The sequence below is a fragment of the Chelonia mydas genome, chromosome 1 (assembly GCF_015237465.2).
Source record: "Chelonia mydas isolate rCheMyd1 chromosome 1, rCheMyd1.pri.v2, whole genome shotgun sequence".
NCBI lineage: Eukaryota > Metazoa > Chordata > Testudines > Cheloniidae > Chelonia > Chelonia mydas.
The window spans coordinates 324,012,122-324,032,304 of NC_057849.1; the positions used below are offsets into that span (position 1 = coordinate 324,012,122).

General features: G+C 38.6%; 1 protein-coding gene across 9 annotated transcripts in view; it reads left to right on the forward strand.

Moving 5' to 3' along the window:
• Positions 1-20,183, forward strand: part of PTPN12 (protein tyrosine phosphatase non-receptor type 12) — a 151,628-nt gene that overhangs the window by 123,532 nt on the left and 7,913 nt on the right. For 3 of the 9 annotated variants that reach the window (XM_037889213.2, XM_043552113.1, XM_043552096.1), the window contains 4 exons: positions 4,115-5,091; positions 12,524-12,601; positions 15,694-15,785; positions 19,792-19,822. In XM_037889213.2, the coding sequence (XP_037745141.1) occupies positions 4,115-5,091; positions 12,524-12,601; positions 15,694-15,785; positions 19,792-19,822 (1,178 nt within the window). Of the gene's footprint in view, positions 1-4,114; positions 5,092-7,988; positions 9,632-9,900; positions 10,542-12,523; positions 12,602-15,693; positions 15,786-19,791; positions 19,823-20,183 lie in introns of those variants that run through there. The other 6 variants (XM_043552101.1, XR_006292467.1, XM_037889214.2 and 3 more) reach the window with 6 other exon arrangements.

A 20,183-nucleotide genomic window follows, 5' to 3' on the forward strand; every position in this document is an offset into this window, starting at 1 on the left:
ACCCAACATTTAAATGATTTAAACTAATTACAGCTGAAATATTTCACAAACGTACAAAGGTAAGGCAATGCTGAACGAGAAATGGGAAAATAGAAGGCGTGAGAGAAGGAAATTGATGGTAAAAGAAACATGACAGTGTTTCTACATCATCCTGATTTAGTTTCTTGTTTCTATAGAAAACACAATAGTTCTTTATTTGGGAGAGGAGATTAGAATGTTGATGATGATACAAGTCAAATTGCCACTTACTGTGAATGAAGCTGCATGCCATAATGGCAAGCAATTCCTCTGCCACATTTCAAACTCTGAAGAACCTTTTAACACATATTCAGTTAGGCTAAAATTAAAAACCGTTCAAGAATCAGTTGGCTGCTAATAATTTGTTAGTGGTGATTTTAAAAACATTTTTCATTTAACTATTTTTTTACTAGAAAATCACCAGTGGGCTATTTTTGATCATTCCTGAGGCATGGGTATATGTTTTAACCTATAATTCAGTTTCTGACAAGTTAAGCAAATTGTAGTGTTTCTCCCGTATGGCTGAATAAGATCTGATGCTTAAATAAAGTCGAATAATATGGTGTCTAGCCTCAGCCCACTTACATAGGGTTTAATGTTCCTCTTTTAATTATCCAGAAGAATGCAGAGCTTAGTATCTATTTTTGGTTGATTGTAGCAGCTGCATTCCATGACCTTGACATCACTCTTTTATTTGATGATAAAACTCCAGTGTGTTAAACAGAGTAACCATGGATTGAGGGTTTTTCATTTGGACGCTAGCCAGTCCTCATTTAAATCTGAACTACATTTTGCCCTGTTTTAATACAGTTGCACTTTTCCACTAAGCACAGAGTTATTTAAAATTTAAGTGGTCTATTTTATTAATCCTTTGGTGCATGGTTGGAGGATGGGTGCACTTATAGAAATGCTTTTCCATATTTGCATTACCCAAGCTCTTCCTATTATTTGTCATCTCACTTATTGTGTTTATACATTTTTAGATTGTAAACTTCGTTGGGCGTAGATTATCTTCCTTTTCTGAAACATCCAGTATACTTTAGGGCACTATACAATAAATTAGTTTGAGTTAAAATTATTTTTAAAAAGTAACAAACTGTTAACTTCCAAATCAGAGCATATTCAGATTTTATAATGAAAGCTGTGTAATGATTATGAAAATGTAGTACATCTTTATATTGAAGTTCATTTAAATGCTATGAGGAGTAATAAGGTGATTAAGATCTAAAAGCTTTTCTCCCCAGGGCTTATTGTGACAGATTTCATAGAAAAAAAATACTTATGTTGCTACATAAACTATTCTTCACCTTTATACAAGCTATGAAGATAACTAAGCAGTTTTTAGTATCCTGGAAACATCTCTCCTACTCTGCTGGAAGCAGCAGACCTAAGTCATAAGGAATTTTTCTTGTGCTCTTTTGGGTCAGTCTCACCTCTGTTTTGTTTTTGAAAGGTGTCAGTAATCTGAAATAGTATTTCACTGTTTTTAGATAAACTTTATCTATAAATCCAGGGACAAGTAGACGTTCTCCAGAACACGAAATAGCATATTAGAGTCTAATTTTAAAATCTTGTTCTTTAGTGGCTTGCTGAACGTTTCAGAAATTCATTTACATAATCTTCAAGAGTGGTGCAGCCTTCTTGTAAAAGTGACAGGCACATCACATTGTCATTTTAGCCAAAGTCTTCCTGAGGATGTGAACAAACAAATATTCAAATATATTACATACCCAATATTTGAATTCACATAGCTATGTTACTCCTGTTTGACAAACTATAACATCTTAAAGCAATGACATATTACTTAAGAAGACAATAGGAACCTGTTCCTGAGAGGTGTTGATCATCCACTTTGCAGAATCAATGGATGTTGCAGGTGCTCAGCACATCTTTGGTTTACGCTCTGTGAGAATTGAACCAAATTTTTCTAAAGAATGGCTCCAGTTAACCACTCTTCTCTTAATCACAATAAGATGGCTGCAAGAGATTTTTTGCCAAGCCATTTTTAGCAAGCTAGAAGGGATATTACTAGATATCATGACTAAAATTCCTGTATAGTGAACCCAAACGTTAGAATCAGCTGTTAGGCCAAAAAACATTGAAATTCCATTATTTGGATTCGCTTATGCAGAAAAACAGTATTCAAAGTCTGTCAAAATTCCAATTTTTTTTCTTGCATCAAAATTTACTCATATCTTATGGAACTTGGGCATGAAGCCTGGATAACGGATGTCCCATACTCTTTAAAAGCCTAACCCAAGGTTTGAGTTCACTCTTCTGGGTAAAATTTCTCACTCTTTTTTTTTTTCTTTTTTTCCCCTTTCATGTAGGTATGACATCACAAGGGCAATTAATTGTATAAACCACATAATTGTTCTTGCATATAATCCTGTGCTTGACACGTTTTTCCCTTGTAATAATAATGCCATCCGCTGAATGAAAGTGTCTTAATGCATTTTTCTTAATTTTACTGTAGGGGAAATTGATTCACTTCGAATAAATGTATTCAAATCCTCTTGTGGAAATGTGGTTATTGAAAAATTACTCTCCAGAGTTCATCCACTGATATCTCATACCCAAGTATCAAAGTCTCCAGCATACATGACACCAGATTATATTTAATTGCTTCTGCATCAAAAATCTTCATAAAAATGTTTTACTCTAATTCTTTTCCCCTGCTTGCATTAATTTCACACCCCAATAGATAGTACGCTTTTTATTCTCATAGTGGAAAAGACCCCCCAATTTTAATGGCCCTGAAAAAAACCTACCTCTATATAACAAGTGATTCCTGTGTGTAGACTTCTTAAATAAATCTTAAGTCATTTTAATTATTTTAACATCAAGAAGACCTGTTAACTTCAGTGTCACCTTACAGTAAATTTTATTAGATACCTATTTTGTATATCTTACACACTCCTACCTAAAATATTTCTCCCTTTCTCAAAAACTACAAACTTTCTACCAACACTTAATATAAATAGTATAAATTGTAAACTCCTGTCAAAATCCGCTCTACTAATTTCACTAAAACAAATTTGCAGAGGTGTCTTTGACCTTACCCCTGTTGCTTTTCTCTCCCAAAAAAGGTGGTAATGAAATTTCTTGTGAACAAATCAGATACTCCAATAGATGAATCTGTTCTTATATACTGTATGTAACTCACTGAAGCTATGCCATCGACATGTTAGTGTATAAACTAATGTTCAGAGTAACAAAAACTGAATCTATATTCACAATACTGCCATGAAATCTATGGAGAAAATGTGTTTTGTTTAAAATGTCTCTAAATGTCAAATAGACTTTTATTTGGGGAGGACGAGGGCAACAAACTGAGCTAGAAGTTGAGAGGGATTGAGTACCAAAAAGAGTCTGTATCTAAGATATCTTTCCAAATATTTCTATTTTTGTTTAAATATAGGGATTTTTTCCTAGCTTCACTAAAAGCAGTGGTTTTTAGAGGGTGCTTTATGCTCCTATGAATCCAATTGGGTTTTTTTCCTCAGAAAATCTTTCAGGGAGTATCGTCACAATGGCTATTAGCCAGGATGGGTGGATATGGTGTCCCGTAGCCTCAGTTTGCCAGAAGCTGGGAATGGATCACTTGATGATTACCTGTTCTGTTCATTCCCTCTGGGGCACCTGGCATTGGCCTCTGTCTGAAGACAGGATACTGGGCTAGATGGATCTTTGGTCTGACCCAGTGTGGCTGTTCTTAAGAAGGTCTGACCATTCTACAAATGCTCTATAGAGTCAGCTGTGGGGAGGAAAGTGAGGGAAAATCTGCTTTGAAGCTATTTTATGGGTTAAGGTTTGTAAGATCTGGCCTTAAAAGTTAGTATTTGTGGCATTATCAAGCATCTTTTTCAAGTTATATTTTGGAAGACTTATCAACTATTCCCTTGCCATTTATACTGTTGTGCTTGGTTCATATCTGATCTGTCAGCCATATTATACAACCATTTTTGGTAAGCAGTAAAAGTGTTGCCCATGGTTTAAGATTAATGTATGTTGGATGTTTCAGAATTTTTTGAACTATAATATCAGATGTGATGATGCTGAAGTACAGAGAATTTACATAATTACTTTTTTGCAGTTGTCTTGTAGAAGGAGATGTTAAGGAAGAAATCTTGCAGCCTCCAGAGCCTCACCCAGTACCACCCATCTTAACACCATCTCCTCCTTCAGCTTATCCGACAGTCACTACTGTGTGGCAGGACAATGATAGATACCATCCAAAGCCAGTTTTGCACATGGTTTCATCAGACCATTCAACAGACCTCAATGAAAACTATAATAAATCAACAGAACATTCAGGGAAAAATGAACCCAATGAACGTGTGGAGAAAAAGCTGGAGCGCAACTTAAGTTTTGAAATTAAGAAAGTACCTCTTCAGGAGGGACCACGAAGCTTTGATGGGAATACTCTTTTGAACCGAGGACATGCAATTAAAATGAAGTCTGTTTCATCTTGTGTAATGCATAAGAACTCTAAGCCACTGGATCATAGTTCAGGGGATTCACTTGTAGACTCTTTTCAAAACTCTAGTATGGAATACAGTGTGCCACAATCTAACAAAGCCGTAGTAGCTTCACTGGAAGGGCTGCAGAGCCAGAAGGATTCTGATGCTCCACCAAGACCAGACCGTCTGCTTCTCAAAGAGAAGGGGCATGCCACGTGGTCACCACATGGGCCTGAAAATGCACTGCCTACGTCTGCATCTGAGGCTATGTCCTCAGATGTCTTAAGTCACAGTATTAAAACTGCCTCTCTGGTACCAAACCCCACATCTCAAGTGGAATGCTCTTCCAGTGAAACAGTTGATCATCGGAGCAGTACACTTTTAGTTAGAGCACCCCTCTGTTTCACTAATCCTCTTCATTCCGATGATTCTGACACAGATGAGAGGAACGTTGATGGACCCATGACCAAAAGTATGTCTAATATTTCAACCGCAAGTGCCACAGTTTCTGCTTCAACTAGTACTGAAAACATTTCTGCTAGAAAAGTATTATCAATGTCCATTGCTAGACAAGATGTTCCAAGCATAAGACATTCTGAAGAGGAAAAAGGTAGGTTTTTTTTGTATTTCAGCTGTATTTGTCACTTTTAATCTGTAGAGTGGGAAAATATTTTATAATTTAAGACAGTATTTCAAAGAAATATTTAATTACAAATCTTAAACCTTAAATTGACAGTATGGCTGCTTCTGCAACAATCTAATTTAGTTTCCCAATCTCCTGTGAGTTAACCCTGTTGTATTGTTACTACAAACCTTGATAAACTGCCTTGAGTGCTGTATTGAGAAACATTTACTTCATGAATAGCCTGTTTCTACCTTTTCAACAGTCTCATTCTTCTCATCTGAAGTTAGGTTGCCCCTTCATTCCACCACTTTGGATACTTGGAAATATTAGTGTAAATTTTTTGTGTACTTAACAAATATCACAGTCTGTTAAATGTTGGATATCCAATTAGTTTGGATAACTACATTCACAGTAAAAAAAAAAAAAAAAAAAAAACATAGCAGCAATACACCCTTCTGAGTAATTTATCTGGCTGCTGTCACCACTGGTTAAAGTAAAACAGTCATCTTTGCTTTATCACTCTCTGAGAAACGTGTTACGCTGTGAATAGAAGATGCATTTCTAATACTACTGTTGGGCTCTGTGGTTTTTGCAGTTCGCTGCACCAGAACGGGGTGAGGAAGGTAGGCTTACACCCTAGTTCCATTCAAAAGAAAGATGTTAAACATAATTGAGCAGGTGACATCAAACACTAATGTGCAGCGACAGTCAAAAAGCTAACCATGTTAGGAATCATTAGGAAGGATAGATAAGACTGAAAATCATTATGCCACTATATAAATCAATGGTACAGCCACAACTTGAGTACTGCGTGCAGTTCTGGTTCCCTTATCTTTAAAAAAAAAAAAAAAAAAAAAAAAACACCACACACACACTGGGAAAAAGTACAGAGACGGGCAACAAAAACGATTAGGAGTATGGAACAGCTTCCATATGAGGAGATATTAAAAAGACAGGACTGTTCACTTTCGAAAAGAAAGAACTAAGGGTGATGTAATACAGTTTATAAAATCATGAATGGTGTGAAGAAAGTGAAAAAGGAAGTGTTATTTACCCCTTCACATAACACAATGAAATTAATAGGCAGCAGGTTTAAAACAAAGGAAGTACTTTCTCACACAACACACAGTCAACCTATGAAACTCTTGCCAGTAGGTGTTGTGAAGACCAAAAGCATAACTGGGTTAAAAAAAAGAATTAGAAAAGTTCACTGAGAATAGGTCAATGAATAGCTATTAGCCAAGATAGTTAGAGATGTGGCCCCATGCTCTGGGTGTACCTAGACCTCTAACTGCCAGAAGCTGGGAATTGATGACAAGGGTGGCTCACTCAATAATTGCCCTGTTCTGTTCGTTCCCTCTGATGCATCTGCACCAGCCACTGTTAGAATGCAGGATACTGAGTTAGATGGACTGTTGATCTGACCCAGAGTGGCCATTCTTATATTTTTATGAACCATCACATATTGACTAAATCATTCAGATTTGTGGCATCAAGTAAACCATGCTTGACAAAGTTCTTGAATATAGTTGACGCCTTTTTAAAATTAAGATAATTATAAGGAAGCAGTTTACTGATTTTTGTGCGTGCCACCATCTTGAATGGCCCAAAATGAGGGGAAGGTGTTCAGTGATATGAGATGTTGAAGTCAACTTTCTTAAACAAAAGGTGATCCCTTTGCTGCCGCTTCAGAGAAGCGTTTTGGAAGTTTTTATATTTTTTCCCAGGCTATGCTTCCGTCAGAAATGATCTATATTTAAAAGCGTACTATCTTTTGGCAAATCTAAAAGAACACTATCTTTACAGGTGCTTCAGGATTAAATTCTTTCTACAAGCATAGCTTGCACATAGTCTAAGGGTTAAAAGTAACTAATTCCTATTTTAAGGTTTTTTAAAATCATAAGATACGTACCAAAAAGCAAATACCCTTTGCTTCCGTCCCCTATTTAGCATATCTGCCAAAATGGTCTATCTTGAGACTAGTAAAAAACAGGTAAATTCGTATTAAACTGTTTATTTTCAATGTATTTCTACTCGGGCTTTTGGTGTTCTCACCCAGGGCTGTTGCTATGTCTATTTTGCTATTGTCAGTCCCAAGTTATGATGTTCAAGTCTATCTCCTCATGTCTGAACATGTTAGCCATGTTCTCCTGGCATGGATACTGTGAGGACATAAAAGTGAGATGTAAAAAAGGTGGGAATGCAAGGTGTGGTATAAAGGTGATGAAAGACTGAAAAGAACATAGCACCCAGAGGCTTGATCAATGGAATTGCTGCATCAGAAGTGTGTGTGAGAGAGAGAGAGAACTTAAAAATGAACTCTGAACTGTGATTTCTAGAAGACTTGATAAAACATTTTAGGCAGAGGACTCTCCCCTTTAAGGTTTTAAATTGTGGTAGATTCAAGTTTGTCATATATGTGCTGCCTGGTTGTTGTGGGTTCACCTGTCTCCCTTGTATTATGCTGATTGAACCATGTTTAATGGTCAAATGCAGTTCTTCCTGGTAACCAGTTGTGTTGTGTTAGAGAATATGCTGGTGCAAAAACATTCAAGGGCTGGTCTTAAAATGAGGATTATAAATTGTGCTTAATACCCTTGACGGGCTGTTTAGGCTTTATGCTTTGATTGTATGACTAAGATTTTCAGTGCTACAGTAGCAGTTTGCCCTTTCTGACAAATGATTCAAATGGAGCAGGCCTCAGTGGAGCACCACCCCTAAGCTGATGGGTTTCTTTCCCTTAAACAGAACCACGTATAGGTGATCAGGAGTCATCATCCACAGTGTCACACTAGGACTATGCACCATGTTGTCTCTTAAAGATTACCATGCAGACACTTATGTTTGAAACAGCTCTTTCATTGGGGTTTTATTTTTCTCAGTCTCAGCCTATTATACCAGGTTCTTCAGACTTTGCACCTTCCTGTTAAGGTTTTATGCTGCTGCTTGCAGTTCGTCCCAGTTTCTTCCCTCCCCAGGCGTACCGCTTCCTGAAGTCTTTCTGCTGCTCCTCACATCCAGGTACAGTTTTTTCTGCCCTGGGCCTCCCTTCTTTCTGATGGGGATTTGCTGTTCTTCATAGCTAGATAGTTTATTCCTGCCCTTCCTGGGCCTAGAGTCTAAGGAGCTATCATGCAGTTTTTCATTTCGTAGAGTCCCTCCCCAGTCCTTTTCAAGCTCTCTTGTCTTGTTTTCTCTCTAATCATACTCCCAATCAGGTGCCATCTGCCCCCTCATTAGGCTCCCAACTGGGTGCACCTCTTAGTCTCCAGAGAAGCTGGACCCACTTCATTTAAGAGGCTAGCCACCCTGTGACATAACCGCATGAAGGCTATTTGTGACACTTGGTTGTAGAGTACTTTGAGATGAAAGTGCTAATAATTAGTTAAAAGTCCTAAAGAAGAGACCGTACACGTGTGTGTGAACTTTTCTTGTCTATACTAGAAAATTTTGGCATGCTAACCACTGTTACAGGCATGCCAGCAAGTCCACATGCCAGGCTTCCAACAGTGCACCAGTGCTCACGGACTTTGTGGATGCCATTTGAGTTAATTATGACATCTGTTCATCTCTACCATTGCATCACCAGGGTAGAGAACAGTACTGGCATAACAGCTGCAACAGTGCAATTCATGTGCATTACAGCGCACCAGTTGTTGTTTAGGTGCTTCTGTAGGTACAAGGGTCAAATTTGCTAGAAGCCTTTCACCTGTTCAAATTGGATTGCACGTGCTTGGGATGTCAGTATATGTGTTTTCACAATCTCATGAGTTACCAGGCCACTTTTGTAGTATGTCAGAAGAACCATCATATAAATGTGCTGCCAGCTGGTTTGGAAGTGTCCTGGTGTTTGAGAACCTGGAGCAACCAGCAGATTACTCCCAGCTGAACCGATTCATAATACCATGTTTTGCAGCTGGGTTCCAAATGTCTTGCCAAGCAAAGTATCATTAATTCTGGGAGAAGATAGAGGGTCTGAAGGTCCAGTGCAACAAGGCCTGGAATGTTGACAGTTGCTCCACAGCAGAGTGGAAGACACTTATTTATGACACATTGATAATATTCTCAGCACATCATCATCTGAGTTTATTTTAGTCTGAGTTCATTTTGGACAGCATCAAAAAAGCTGGCAATGTGCTGTTGAGGGACCAGGCAAGGTGGAAAGGACATATGTGGTCCAATCCAGAACTGATGTGGATAAAGGCTTATCCAAAACCGTGCTGGGTGCTGAAGATCTCTTTGCAGAGTGTCCCTTTCTGGATACAAGCAGATGAGCAAGCTTTAAACGAGGACTTGGGCAAGGAAAGGTCCTCTAAACAAGATATGTTGCTGTTAGTTTACTCCTCTGAAAGTAATGTCATGAGCTTAGAGTGAAAGCTTAACAATGGAAAGAGGAAGGTATTTGTAGACACTTTTTGTTCTGTTACTAACATTTTGGAAAAAGGAAGCCTTTGTTAAAAATTAAACATGCCCTAACTTTCTGTTAAGGTGTGAGAGCTGACTATATGTTCTCTGGAAATATCCGGTAAGTCTTCCAGCAAAACTGGGAAAAACATGAATTCGTATTCTTGATATTTCAAAGGCAACAAGTGAGTAAAAATAAGAACCCAAACGTTTTCTAAATCATAATGAAGCAAAAGGGCTCATATTCAGTTTTCTAAAATAAATCTTTTACAGATTATCTTTAGAGTTTGAATTTAAAAGGGAAATGAATGCTACTTTTATGACATTCCTTGGTACTTCAAGGATGGTCAATACATTAATATGCCTGTTGACTCTCTCCTTATTTCTCAGTTTAGAAACCACTACTGCATCAAGGCCACAATTTGGAAATGTTAGTTACACCAAGATAGTGAACAGGCAGCACCAGAAGGAGCAGATGCTTGACCTATCTCTATGCTAAGGCAGAGCAAGAGATGAAATGGTGACCATCATAGGGGTGTGAAAATACACAGTAATAGAATTTGAGGTGGAGGACAAGAAACAGAAGTTTGAGGACAGTCCACCTTTTTTGTGTACATTCAGGGAAGAGGACAGAGAAGCCATGATGGAATACATCTGTTGTGACAGGGAAATGAGCCTACTGGGAAAAGAGTACCACAGGGAGCTCTTCACAGGAAATAAATGCAGAGCAAGAGGCAAATTGCAGTTTGTTCCTCTCTGACTCCCTGCACATGTGCATTATGTTCCAGCTCTTCAGTACAGTGCCATTAGACAGGAGCACTACATGTTGGACTGGCCATTCTTACCTGCTTCTTCCTGGGCATTCCCATGCAACTCTGCCCCTCATCAGGATTAGGGAAAAAGACAGAATCCACAGAAGATGCAATTCCTGTCCCTACAGTGTCTATTTACAAACTGTTTTATTATGTGTTTTGCATTGATTACTTCAGCTGGCCTGTATGTGTTGTGTTAAATAAAGATGGTTTTCAGTATATCTGTTAAAATTTCATTAAGCGGAATAATTTATCCTTCATAGTATCATTAAATCTCACTGCACACCAGACGACTACATTTTCTATAATATCCTTAATCAAAATCATATACATTTACAAAATGGAGGATCAGCAAAAGCTATTACATAAAGTTAAACCCACCACCAGCAAAGAAAATAATATTTAATAACAAATAGTAGTCTTCTCTTACCTCCAGCAGAAAATTGTCTTGGCTTCAGTTTTGTTTCTGTTTTGCAAACAGGCTGTGGATATGAATGGTTAAGTTTCTAAAGGAGTTGGGGGATTTTGACTTCTCTCATAATTTTCATGGGCTTGCAGAAACATTTTTCCAAATCTCTAGCAAGCCATTGTTTCAGGAAGCCTGAAATTGTGGGCTGAAACTCGAAAGGCAGTATGCCTTCAAAGGTTGATTAGTGTGCTGTGTGAAAATACGTGTGCTGTGTGACATGGGGCATGTCAAGTCTGATTCCACATTCTGGCACTTCGAGTGCAGAAGGTGGGGGGCCCACAAGGATTCTAAAAATTAATACTGGCCACTCCAGGCTTGTATTAAACTCCCAAGGTTACAGCTTCTCTCTGACCTTGGAGGGGTAGATGCTGCCACCACCCAAGTGCGAAAAAAACCCCAACCCTTTGGACCCAGGAAGATGCACTTGGGAATTCCTCCCTGTGGGTACCCTCAAGCCCTTTCACCTGCCTCCAGGGAAGAGCTGAGAGAGAAAACAAAGGAAATCCACTGTTGCCACCAGCTAATTAAACAATATGCGCAAACCTCTTAGGACACAAAAACCCAATCCTGTGCTTAAAGGTAAATTTTATTAAGAACAAAAAGAGAGAAAATACATCTGGGAACTTATGCTATTGCTAGATTTAAAAAGAGCAAATATAATAATTAAGCAGCAAGAATGGTTTTTCTTGAGGTCCCGCTTAATGGTTACAAGCAAAACAAAAGCATTTGGGGAGTCCACGAGCCATAAAGAAATAAAAGAGAAACATAATCGCATCTTTCTAGACATTCCCTGATCTACTTACATATCTGGGGTTCAGATAAGTAATTCCTAAGTATGATTTGATTTTTCATACCTGGTTTAAAGCTTCTTACAGCATTGCTGTTCTGTCCCTCCTCTCTGGAGAACAACAGACAGGGAAAGTTTTTCCCCCAATTTTAAAAAGTTCTAGCCCTCCCATTGGCTCTTTTGGTCAGGTGCGCACTCCCTTCCTTTTACCTATGGGCTTTTTTAACCCTTTACAGGTAAAGCAAGTAGAGAACAGCTACTAACAGGGCTTTTGTAGCTAACTGGCTGTCTGGGTGTCCATAAAAGGGAGCTATTCCCCTTTCATTTATCACAGGGCAGAACTGTAAGTAAACAGAATGGCTGCTGTGGATACACTGCACTACTGCTATTGGCACTGGCGCAACCATCAAGGTTCAAGAAGCAATAGCAGAGCTCTCCAGTACAGAGGCATCCTAATTCTCCTTAAATTCAGAGTAGGTAGCGCAAAACATTGGTTTTGCTTCGTTGCCTTAAACGTGCACACTAAGTTTTTTCTTTATTTGTATTACTGTTTTGAGCTTATTACTAAAAACTTCTCAAACACCACTAAGGATATACTTCTCCACCCCCGCCCCGCACAAACTGAAGGACACTAGGCATCTGAACAGAAAGTAGTTTTTCATTTGATTTGTTGAACAGTCAGTGAGCTAATCACTGAACAATACAAAGACGCTGCCCTTTCCCCAAGGAGTTGCACACTAAAATAGGAGAATGATATAGGAAATGGTTTCATTTGATGTATAAATCTGTTGTTGCATCTGTATTTGTTCTTAAACTTTTCTTTATACAATGCCTTATACTGTAGACTTGTGAAAATTGACCTATTAAGTGTTGTTAGAAATTGTTTGTTTAAACAAAGCTACATCATTCTTAGTTTGTCTAATTACAGTAATACATTTGATTTAGACGCTGATGTGAGTGAAGACTCCTCTCCCCCACTACCAGAAAGAACACCAGAATCATTTGTATTAGCAAGTGAACAGAGTGAGTCTCTTCTGTTACGTTTTACAGGTTTGGGGAATAAAATAATCCTGAATAAAACGAGTCCAGTATAGTAGTTCTGGGTACTGCTACTTTTTGTTTGTTTTAAAGAATAAGAAGGTACCAATCCAGTTTTCCCCCCCACCCTATGCATTTTTTTAATCCCTTAGTGTAGCACCGTACATTTGTTTCTGATGAATTTCATTTTGTTGTCAATAGCCCAGTTCTCCAATTTATCAAGATCCCGCTGAATTTTAGCTCTACCCTCCAAAGCATGGGCACCCCCTCTCCCAGCTTTGTCATCTGCAAGCTTGATCAGTATGCTCTCTATACCTACAGCCATTTAGCATAGTAATACATTAATGTAGTAATGTCTTACGACTTGCATATGCACCTGGATACAGCTGGTGGGATAAAAACTGAGTTTATGGCCTGTCAACATTTCCTGAAAAAAGGATATGTTCTTAAAATACAGTATACTAAAAGCTTGTAACACTATATTAAGGATAGTTTGAAGAGAATGGAGCAGATTTTCCAGCCTGCGAAGGGATAGAAGTCTGGCTGTATTTCCCCCTCTCCGCTAAATATTTGCTTGTCTGCTTCCTCAATATCCTTGTAACCCCCAATGTAGGGGTTGGGGAGGGAGTGTGGCTGGTGTATGCTATATTCCTCTCTCCTTAGCTGATAGATGGTCCTTCAGATCAGCTGGCAACAGTCCCTATGGTAGAATAGCATTAGGCTGCTCTAAGCAACATCTAGGGCTGTGCAGAGAATAAGGGAACTGTAAACAGCTTCCTGTTGCCCTGCTCAATTGTGTCCTGCAGAAACAGCAGTCTAGTCCAATATTGTTACATTTAGTAAGCACAGTGCTATTGTGACATAAAGCCCATATTGAAACAGACAACGCTTCCAACTCTAATAAATCAGTCACTGGGTCTGTATCCGAATACTTCACTCATAAAACTAGCAGTGGCTTTAATTAGTAAATAAATAAAGGGAATTAATGTAAATCAGGTCTGGGGCAGATTAGTAATGCTCTAGAGAATTTTGTGTAGAAATTACCTGCGTTGTGACAGTGCCATTTGTGAATCAGTAGTTAAGGATGAACTGGATTTTCCACACACCTTTTAGAGCACTTACTTCTGGAGCGTAGTATTTATTTTCTGAGAATATATAAATCAGTTTTGTCTGAATCAAAATTAGTTAAAATGGGCTCCTTAAGCAAGTTAGCACCCTATTCAAACAATTTTTTTTGCCCTGAATGATCTCTGTAATGGAATAATGCAGACCCTTCACACGTCTCACATAGTTCAATCTTACTGAAATCTTGTCCAGAGGCTACATTTAAAAAATTAGGAAAAAAAAAAAAAGATTTCCCCAATTACTTTTTGTAACTAAAAGTTTCTCATTCAGCAGATAATAAATAATGTTCTACAGAAAATCCACAACAAACAGCCCTCTTTCAAAATGATGGAGAACAATGAGACATGACAAAGACTGAAACCACAATTGCCCTCACTTGGTGACCATTTTGAGAGGAGCATCTCTCCCCTGTTGTTCAGTATGTCTGAGTGTTCTCTTCTACCTCCTGGCAGCATAGGAGGCCACCATTTTGAGTGCAGCTTGGCATCTCTCACTGAGAACAATGGGAGATGAAGCCCATTTTGAATGAGGGCAAATTCTTCAGTTTCTCTGAAGATTTAATGCACTAAACTCTGGAAAATTTTGTTATGAAAAATAATGGCAAAAATTACCATTAATCCTAAATATGTCTCCATAAAAGCTACCTGTTGAACCAGATCTATTCAAGAAAGAGCAGAAAGGGAGGAGAAAATGTGGTGCACAGGGAAATATGCAGGATCCAGGCAGTTGGGGGAACTAGGTGGCATGTTTGTACACAGGAGAGTTTGGAGGACAGGAAAAACTTAATGAAGGAGAAGGTGTGTGTACATTCTTACTGCTTGGCACTTCTACAGAGTGGGGTAAAATAGCCAGAGTGTACTGGTGAATCTAGTCATAAAAGTTAACATTTAAAACAAAAAAAAAAAAAAGGGGGGGGGGGGTTGCTTCATATCTTCAAATCATTAAAATGATCACACTGTAACATTGTTGGAATTTGTGTAGTGTCCATGCATGAAACATTTTTAAAGGAAATTTGCAGACAACAATTGTTTAAAATGGAATTAAGGTTGAGTACTAAAGCTTTTTTAATAATAATCAGGGATGCTGTAATTATCTCAAAAGAAAGTGTTACAAACCCAGGAAATTCAGACTGAAGGTTAAACCTGAAAGAAGTCAAGGCACCTTAAGGTATAAAAATGTACAGCACCTAAACAATCTTATTTCTGCCCTGTAGTGACGTGAGAAGAAAATTCTGTCTTTAAACATTTAATTCAGACAAAAAATGCTAAAATGCCATAATCTGAGTCCTATTTTGGTATGGTGTCACTACAGGGAAGAATTAGGGTTATTTGTGCATTTCCTTAGCTTGAAATGTTTTGATATTTCACATCTAACCTTAGCTCTGAATTTTTGGGGTCTATAATCCTTGGCTTTGTACCATCTGTAATTATGACTTTATAAATATCTATTAATCTCCCTCTAAAAATATTTATTTTGCATATAGTGTTGCATTGTAGCCTGAGATGTCAAAATAGAATTTAGTGGAATCTGATATCCATGCATTTCCAAGTTTTACATATTGTATATATTCAAGGTATAAAATTTTTCGCAGTTGGTGTATTGCATTTGTTTTAAATTTCACCTAAAAACTGACCCAGTTGCCTACCAACTGGAATTCCCTGATTGTAGGAAATTCTATCCAACTTTAAGCAAAAAAGGGAATTTTGTGATTTTGCATTTTGATCGGTGGCAGTTTGTAATCTTGGAAGTTCTTCATTAAGTGTCTTGAACAAAATGTTGATTAGAAATATTGTGAATACTCTTTGTTTTAAAGACCTTTTAGAAAAGGTGGTTAATGTAACTTCTCTCTAAAGTTTTGTTAGGACGGTCCTTGGTATGGTATTGAAACTCAGGAGATCACAGTGTATAAATTTCTGAAATATATTTTGATTTTAAGATTTCATTTTTATTAGGTGCACCTTTGACCAAGCCTTTTACGTTTTCACAATCTGCTGAAAGGAGTATACTGCATGATCAGAATCTTCCTGAACAAACTGAATCTACAGTAAGTATCAGTGATAAGTCCATGCTAATTTTTGGCTTCTAGAACTAACCTTTTGAATATACAACCAAATGGTAAAAGAATTTTTTTTAAATGTTAGTTATAAGTGTTGATAAACTTCAACTGACCAAGTTAACTGACTTTTGCTTTAACTGGTGACCTATACCAATTTAATTTTTGCATTTAAACCTGACCTTCTTTTCTACACTGTTCTGAATGTTGAGTGTTAACATTTTGCATTTTTTTGTCACCAATACTTCAGATGAAGTGGTAGCACAGAGCTCTTCTAGCTTTACAGATAGAAGTGAAAATTAAGATCAGAAATTGAACGTTCTATGAAATGAGTTAAATGCTACCTACACTCAAACTACTCTCCTTTGCCGTCTGAAGTTACAGTCCTAGGAACAATCCTTCTTTCCTTTCCATTGCAACTAACTACATTTCACTAATCCTTGCCCCGTACAAAACTGTAGACATTTTAAAGGTGACCTGCAATGAAAAAATTTATTACAGTGTAAATTAGGATTATGACTATCCTTTGATGTATACGGAGCTTGAGGAGAACTTTTCCAAAAGGTGTTTTTCTTAAAAGTACAAAGAATATGAAGGTTTTACAGTTAGAGGAGGTCTTACATGATTGAGAAATGTGGGTTGGGAGCATTTTGCCATCCAAGTGATTTTAGTTAAAAAATTGGTTAACAAAAACAGTTAAAATAAAAACCACTTTTTAATGCCTCAGATACGCTAAGTGAAATCTGATGACAAACCTACTTATTTTCCAGTTGTTTGTCTTTCAGGGTAGACTATGGGTAAAATTTCCAAGAACACCTAACTCCCATTTTCAAAAGTGACTTAGTGATTTAGGCACTTAGAAGTCTTTTGAAAATGGGACATGGTCTCCCAAGACACTTAAGCACTTTGGAAGCTTTTGCCCAAGACTTGTATCTTTAATGTGAAAAAAATAAAACAAACAAACCAAAAAAACTCAACCTTTCAGGCTTTCTTCATATCATAAACAAGCTCAAAAAAAGAGAGGGGAAGAAACATTGCGCACAGCCCAGTATATTTCTTTGCAGGTCCCCATTAAGAGCTCCACCACATTGTAGTAGAAGTGGCCTTTCTATCTTGTGGTTAATTAAATACATTGAAAACCTGTGAGTATTAAAATGTCCAAAGAAACTTCCAAACCTGTCAGGATGAAAGACTAAATTCTTGGCCTATGTAATAAAATGTCCTAAATATACTAGAGATTTAGAATGATCTTGTGCTAGTGGTGACCAAATCATTCAGCTACTTAACTGGTTAATCAATTCCACTTTAATTTTTTTAAATTTTAATTCTATTTACTATTGCAATCATTACTAATATTCTAGATGGATGCTGTGCTGAGATAGGGGAATATGAAAGATGTTTAGGGAAAGGAACAACCTTAAATGCAAATGTAATAGTGACATGAATGAATTTAGTTGTTAAAAGCGACCTGAGAAAATGTCTTGAATTTTTCTAACAGCCCTCATATATATTAATATGTATGTTTGAAGTCCACCTAATGTTTTAAATAAAACTTCCCCCTCATTCCTCCTTGAATGTTGCCATTTAGGGGACGCCCATTTGCCCTCAGTAGCTCACAAACCCCATGATCACATTAATCATTGAGCTGTCATCTGAGCTCCTGCTATTGAGTTGCCCCCTTCTCATACTCTGTGCTGGGAAGCAACAATGTAGCATCTTCAATAAAAATACTATAACAACTTTAACTAAATCAATTTAGAACTGTGTAAGTACAGAGAGTATAGAAAGTGGAATGTTTGCCTGGTTAGATACGCAAATAGAAGTGTCAGCTGGAGGCAAACCTGAAGTCCCCCGAACTACTCTTGTTTTTCCTTGAAAATTGCAGGGGAGAGCAGAAAGATCAGAATAGCTATTTTTTACTCTTATAAAAAGCAAGAAAATGTGGATTTTGACAAAACTAAAGTAGAAATGAATCTTTGTGAACAATGAATAGGGCCCTACCAAATTCATGGCTGTGAAGAACACCGTGAAACCTGGTCTCTCCCGTGAAATATGGTCTTCTGTGTACTTTTACCTTATACCAGTGGCTCTCAACCAGGAGTTCACGTACTCCTGGGAGTATGCAGAGGTCTTCCAAGGGGTACATCAACTCATCTAGATATTTGCCTAGTTTTACAACAGGCTACATAAAAAGCATTAGCGAAGTCAATACAAACTAAAATTTCATACACACAATGGCTTGTTTATATTGCTCTATGTATTATACACTGAAATGTAAGTACGGTATTTATATTCCAATTGATTTATTTTACAATTATATGGTAAAAATGAGAGAGTCAGCAATTTTTCAGTAATAGTGTTCTGTGACACTTTTTTATATTTTTGTCTGATTTTTGTAAACAGGTGGTTTTTAAGTGAGGTGAAACTTGGGGTATGCAAGACAAATCAGACTCTTGAAAGGGGTACAGGAGTCTGGAAAGGTTGAGAACCACTATACTATACAGACTTAATGGGGGGAGACCACCATTTCTCCAACTGGGGGTCCTAACCCAAAAGGAGGTTGTGGGAGGGGGGTCGCAAGGTTATTGTAGGGGATCACAGTAGTGCCACCCTTACTTCTGCACTGCCTTCAGAGTTGGGTGGCCGGAGAGCAGAAGCTGCTGGCCAGACATCCAGCTCTGAGGGCAGTGCCCCACAAGGAGCAGCGCAGAAGTAAGGGTGGCAATACTGTACCATGTCATCTTTACTTCTGAGCTGCTGCTGGCAGCAGTGCTGCCTTCAGAGCTGGACTCCAGGCCAGCAGCTCCCGCTCTCTGGTCACCCAACTCTGAAGGCAGTGCCACCATCAGCAGCAGCACAGAAGTAAGGCTGGCAATACTATGAGCCCCCTACAATAACCTTGCGACACCCACAACCACCTTTTGGGTAAGGACCCCTACAGTTTTACCACTGTGAAAGTTCAGATTTACATATCTGAAATCATGAAATTACAATTTTTAAAATCCTGTGACCATGAAATTGACCAAAATGGACCACGAATTTAGTAGGCCCTAACCATGAGTCTCATAAAATGAGAAAATGAACAAACTTTAAAAGCTTTCCAAGTCGTCTTTAATGCATCATAACTTACTAACGTTCCTTTGCTAACTTTGCTAATGTTCCAGAATGGAAACTATGATTTTACCAGTAATTCATGTATTAACTATCAGCACTTGTTACCACCAGACTATCATACTTTTTAACATTGAGTCTTCGGTAGCCCCCGGCCCACCCACTTAGCATTCAGGCCCATCCCCAAGACCCAGCTCTGCTCTGGCCCCAGCACTTGCCTGGCTCCCCCCACCTGCCAGGGAGTGGGGTCAGGGCATGGGGGCTTGCACCCACAAGCCCCGACCCCACTCCTCAGCGGAAGCACCAGGTGAGTGAAGCAGGGCAAGCCCCCACACCTCAACCCTGCTGTCTGGCAGATGCGCCGGGTGGAGCGCATTGTGGGACGGGGACGCCCCAATTGGCTGGGGCCGCTGGGCATGACCCAGTGGCAATCCACCACTGGGAGGAGGGCGGGTGGGCAAGTGAGTGTGCGGCTTGGTGGCAGCAGAGGAGATCCTCAAAAAAGGTAGGCCGGCCTCCTTGGGGAGCCAGGCCTGGCGTGGGACGGGAATGGGTGCTGGGAGCCATGCACACTGGAGAGCAGCATCTCCTCCCGGAGCTGGGTGTGCACCCAGGGCCCCAGGGGGACCCTGGCCAGAGCGTCCATTACCCTACGCAAGGCCTGCTGGAAGGGATGGGGGGAGGCGGGCCCCTCCTGTCATTGCCCACCTACTCAAATGTCCCATCCTGGCTACTCCACTAGTAGGAAGTGTAAAATTTTCCAATTCTGCTTATGGTATCTCCTTCCAAAAATATTTGCTTTTATCTTGAATATCTCAGACGTTCTCTAACAAATTATTTTGAGGCATCCTACAGAAATTTAAAATACAATATTTCATATTTACAGGGCTTGAAAACAGCTGGATGTGTAAAACTTGGTAAGTGATTAATTTAGTTCTTAAATGTAAATGAAACTTTCAAACTAACAACTTGCCGGGTTCCTAGTGCATTTTGAGTTACCTTGAAGTAATGGTGGGAGGCCAAAAGGAGTTAGTTACCCTGTGTGCACTAGCTACTGAATTGGTCCAGCTGCAGGAGATGTGCACTGCATAGTCACCAAACATCTTAAATTCTTTATCCTTTTTTAAATCTACCATAGTTTTTGTAGCCTATAGCCTATTGCACTTTGTTACAATAATAGTTAGGTTTACAACATGACTTAAAAATTATTCCTATTCAATTGTAGCTGTTATACTAATGTATAAACAAAGTCTTATTTTTTCATCTTCGTTTCCAAAC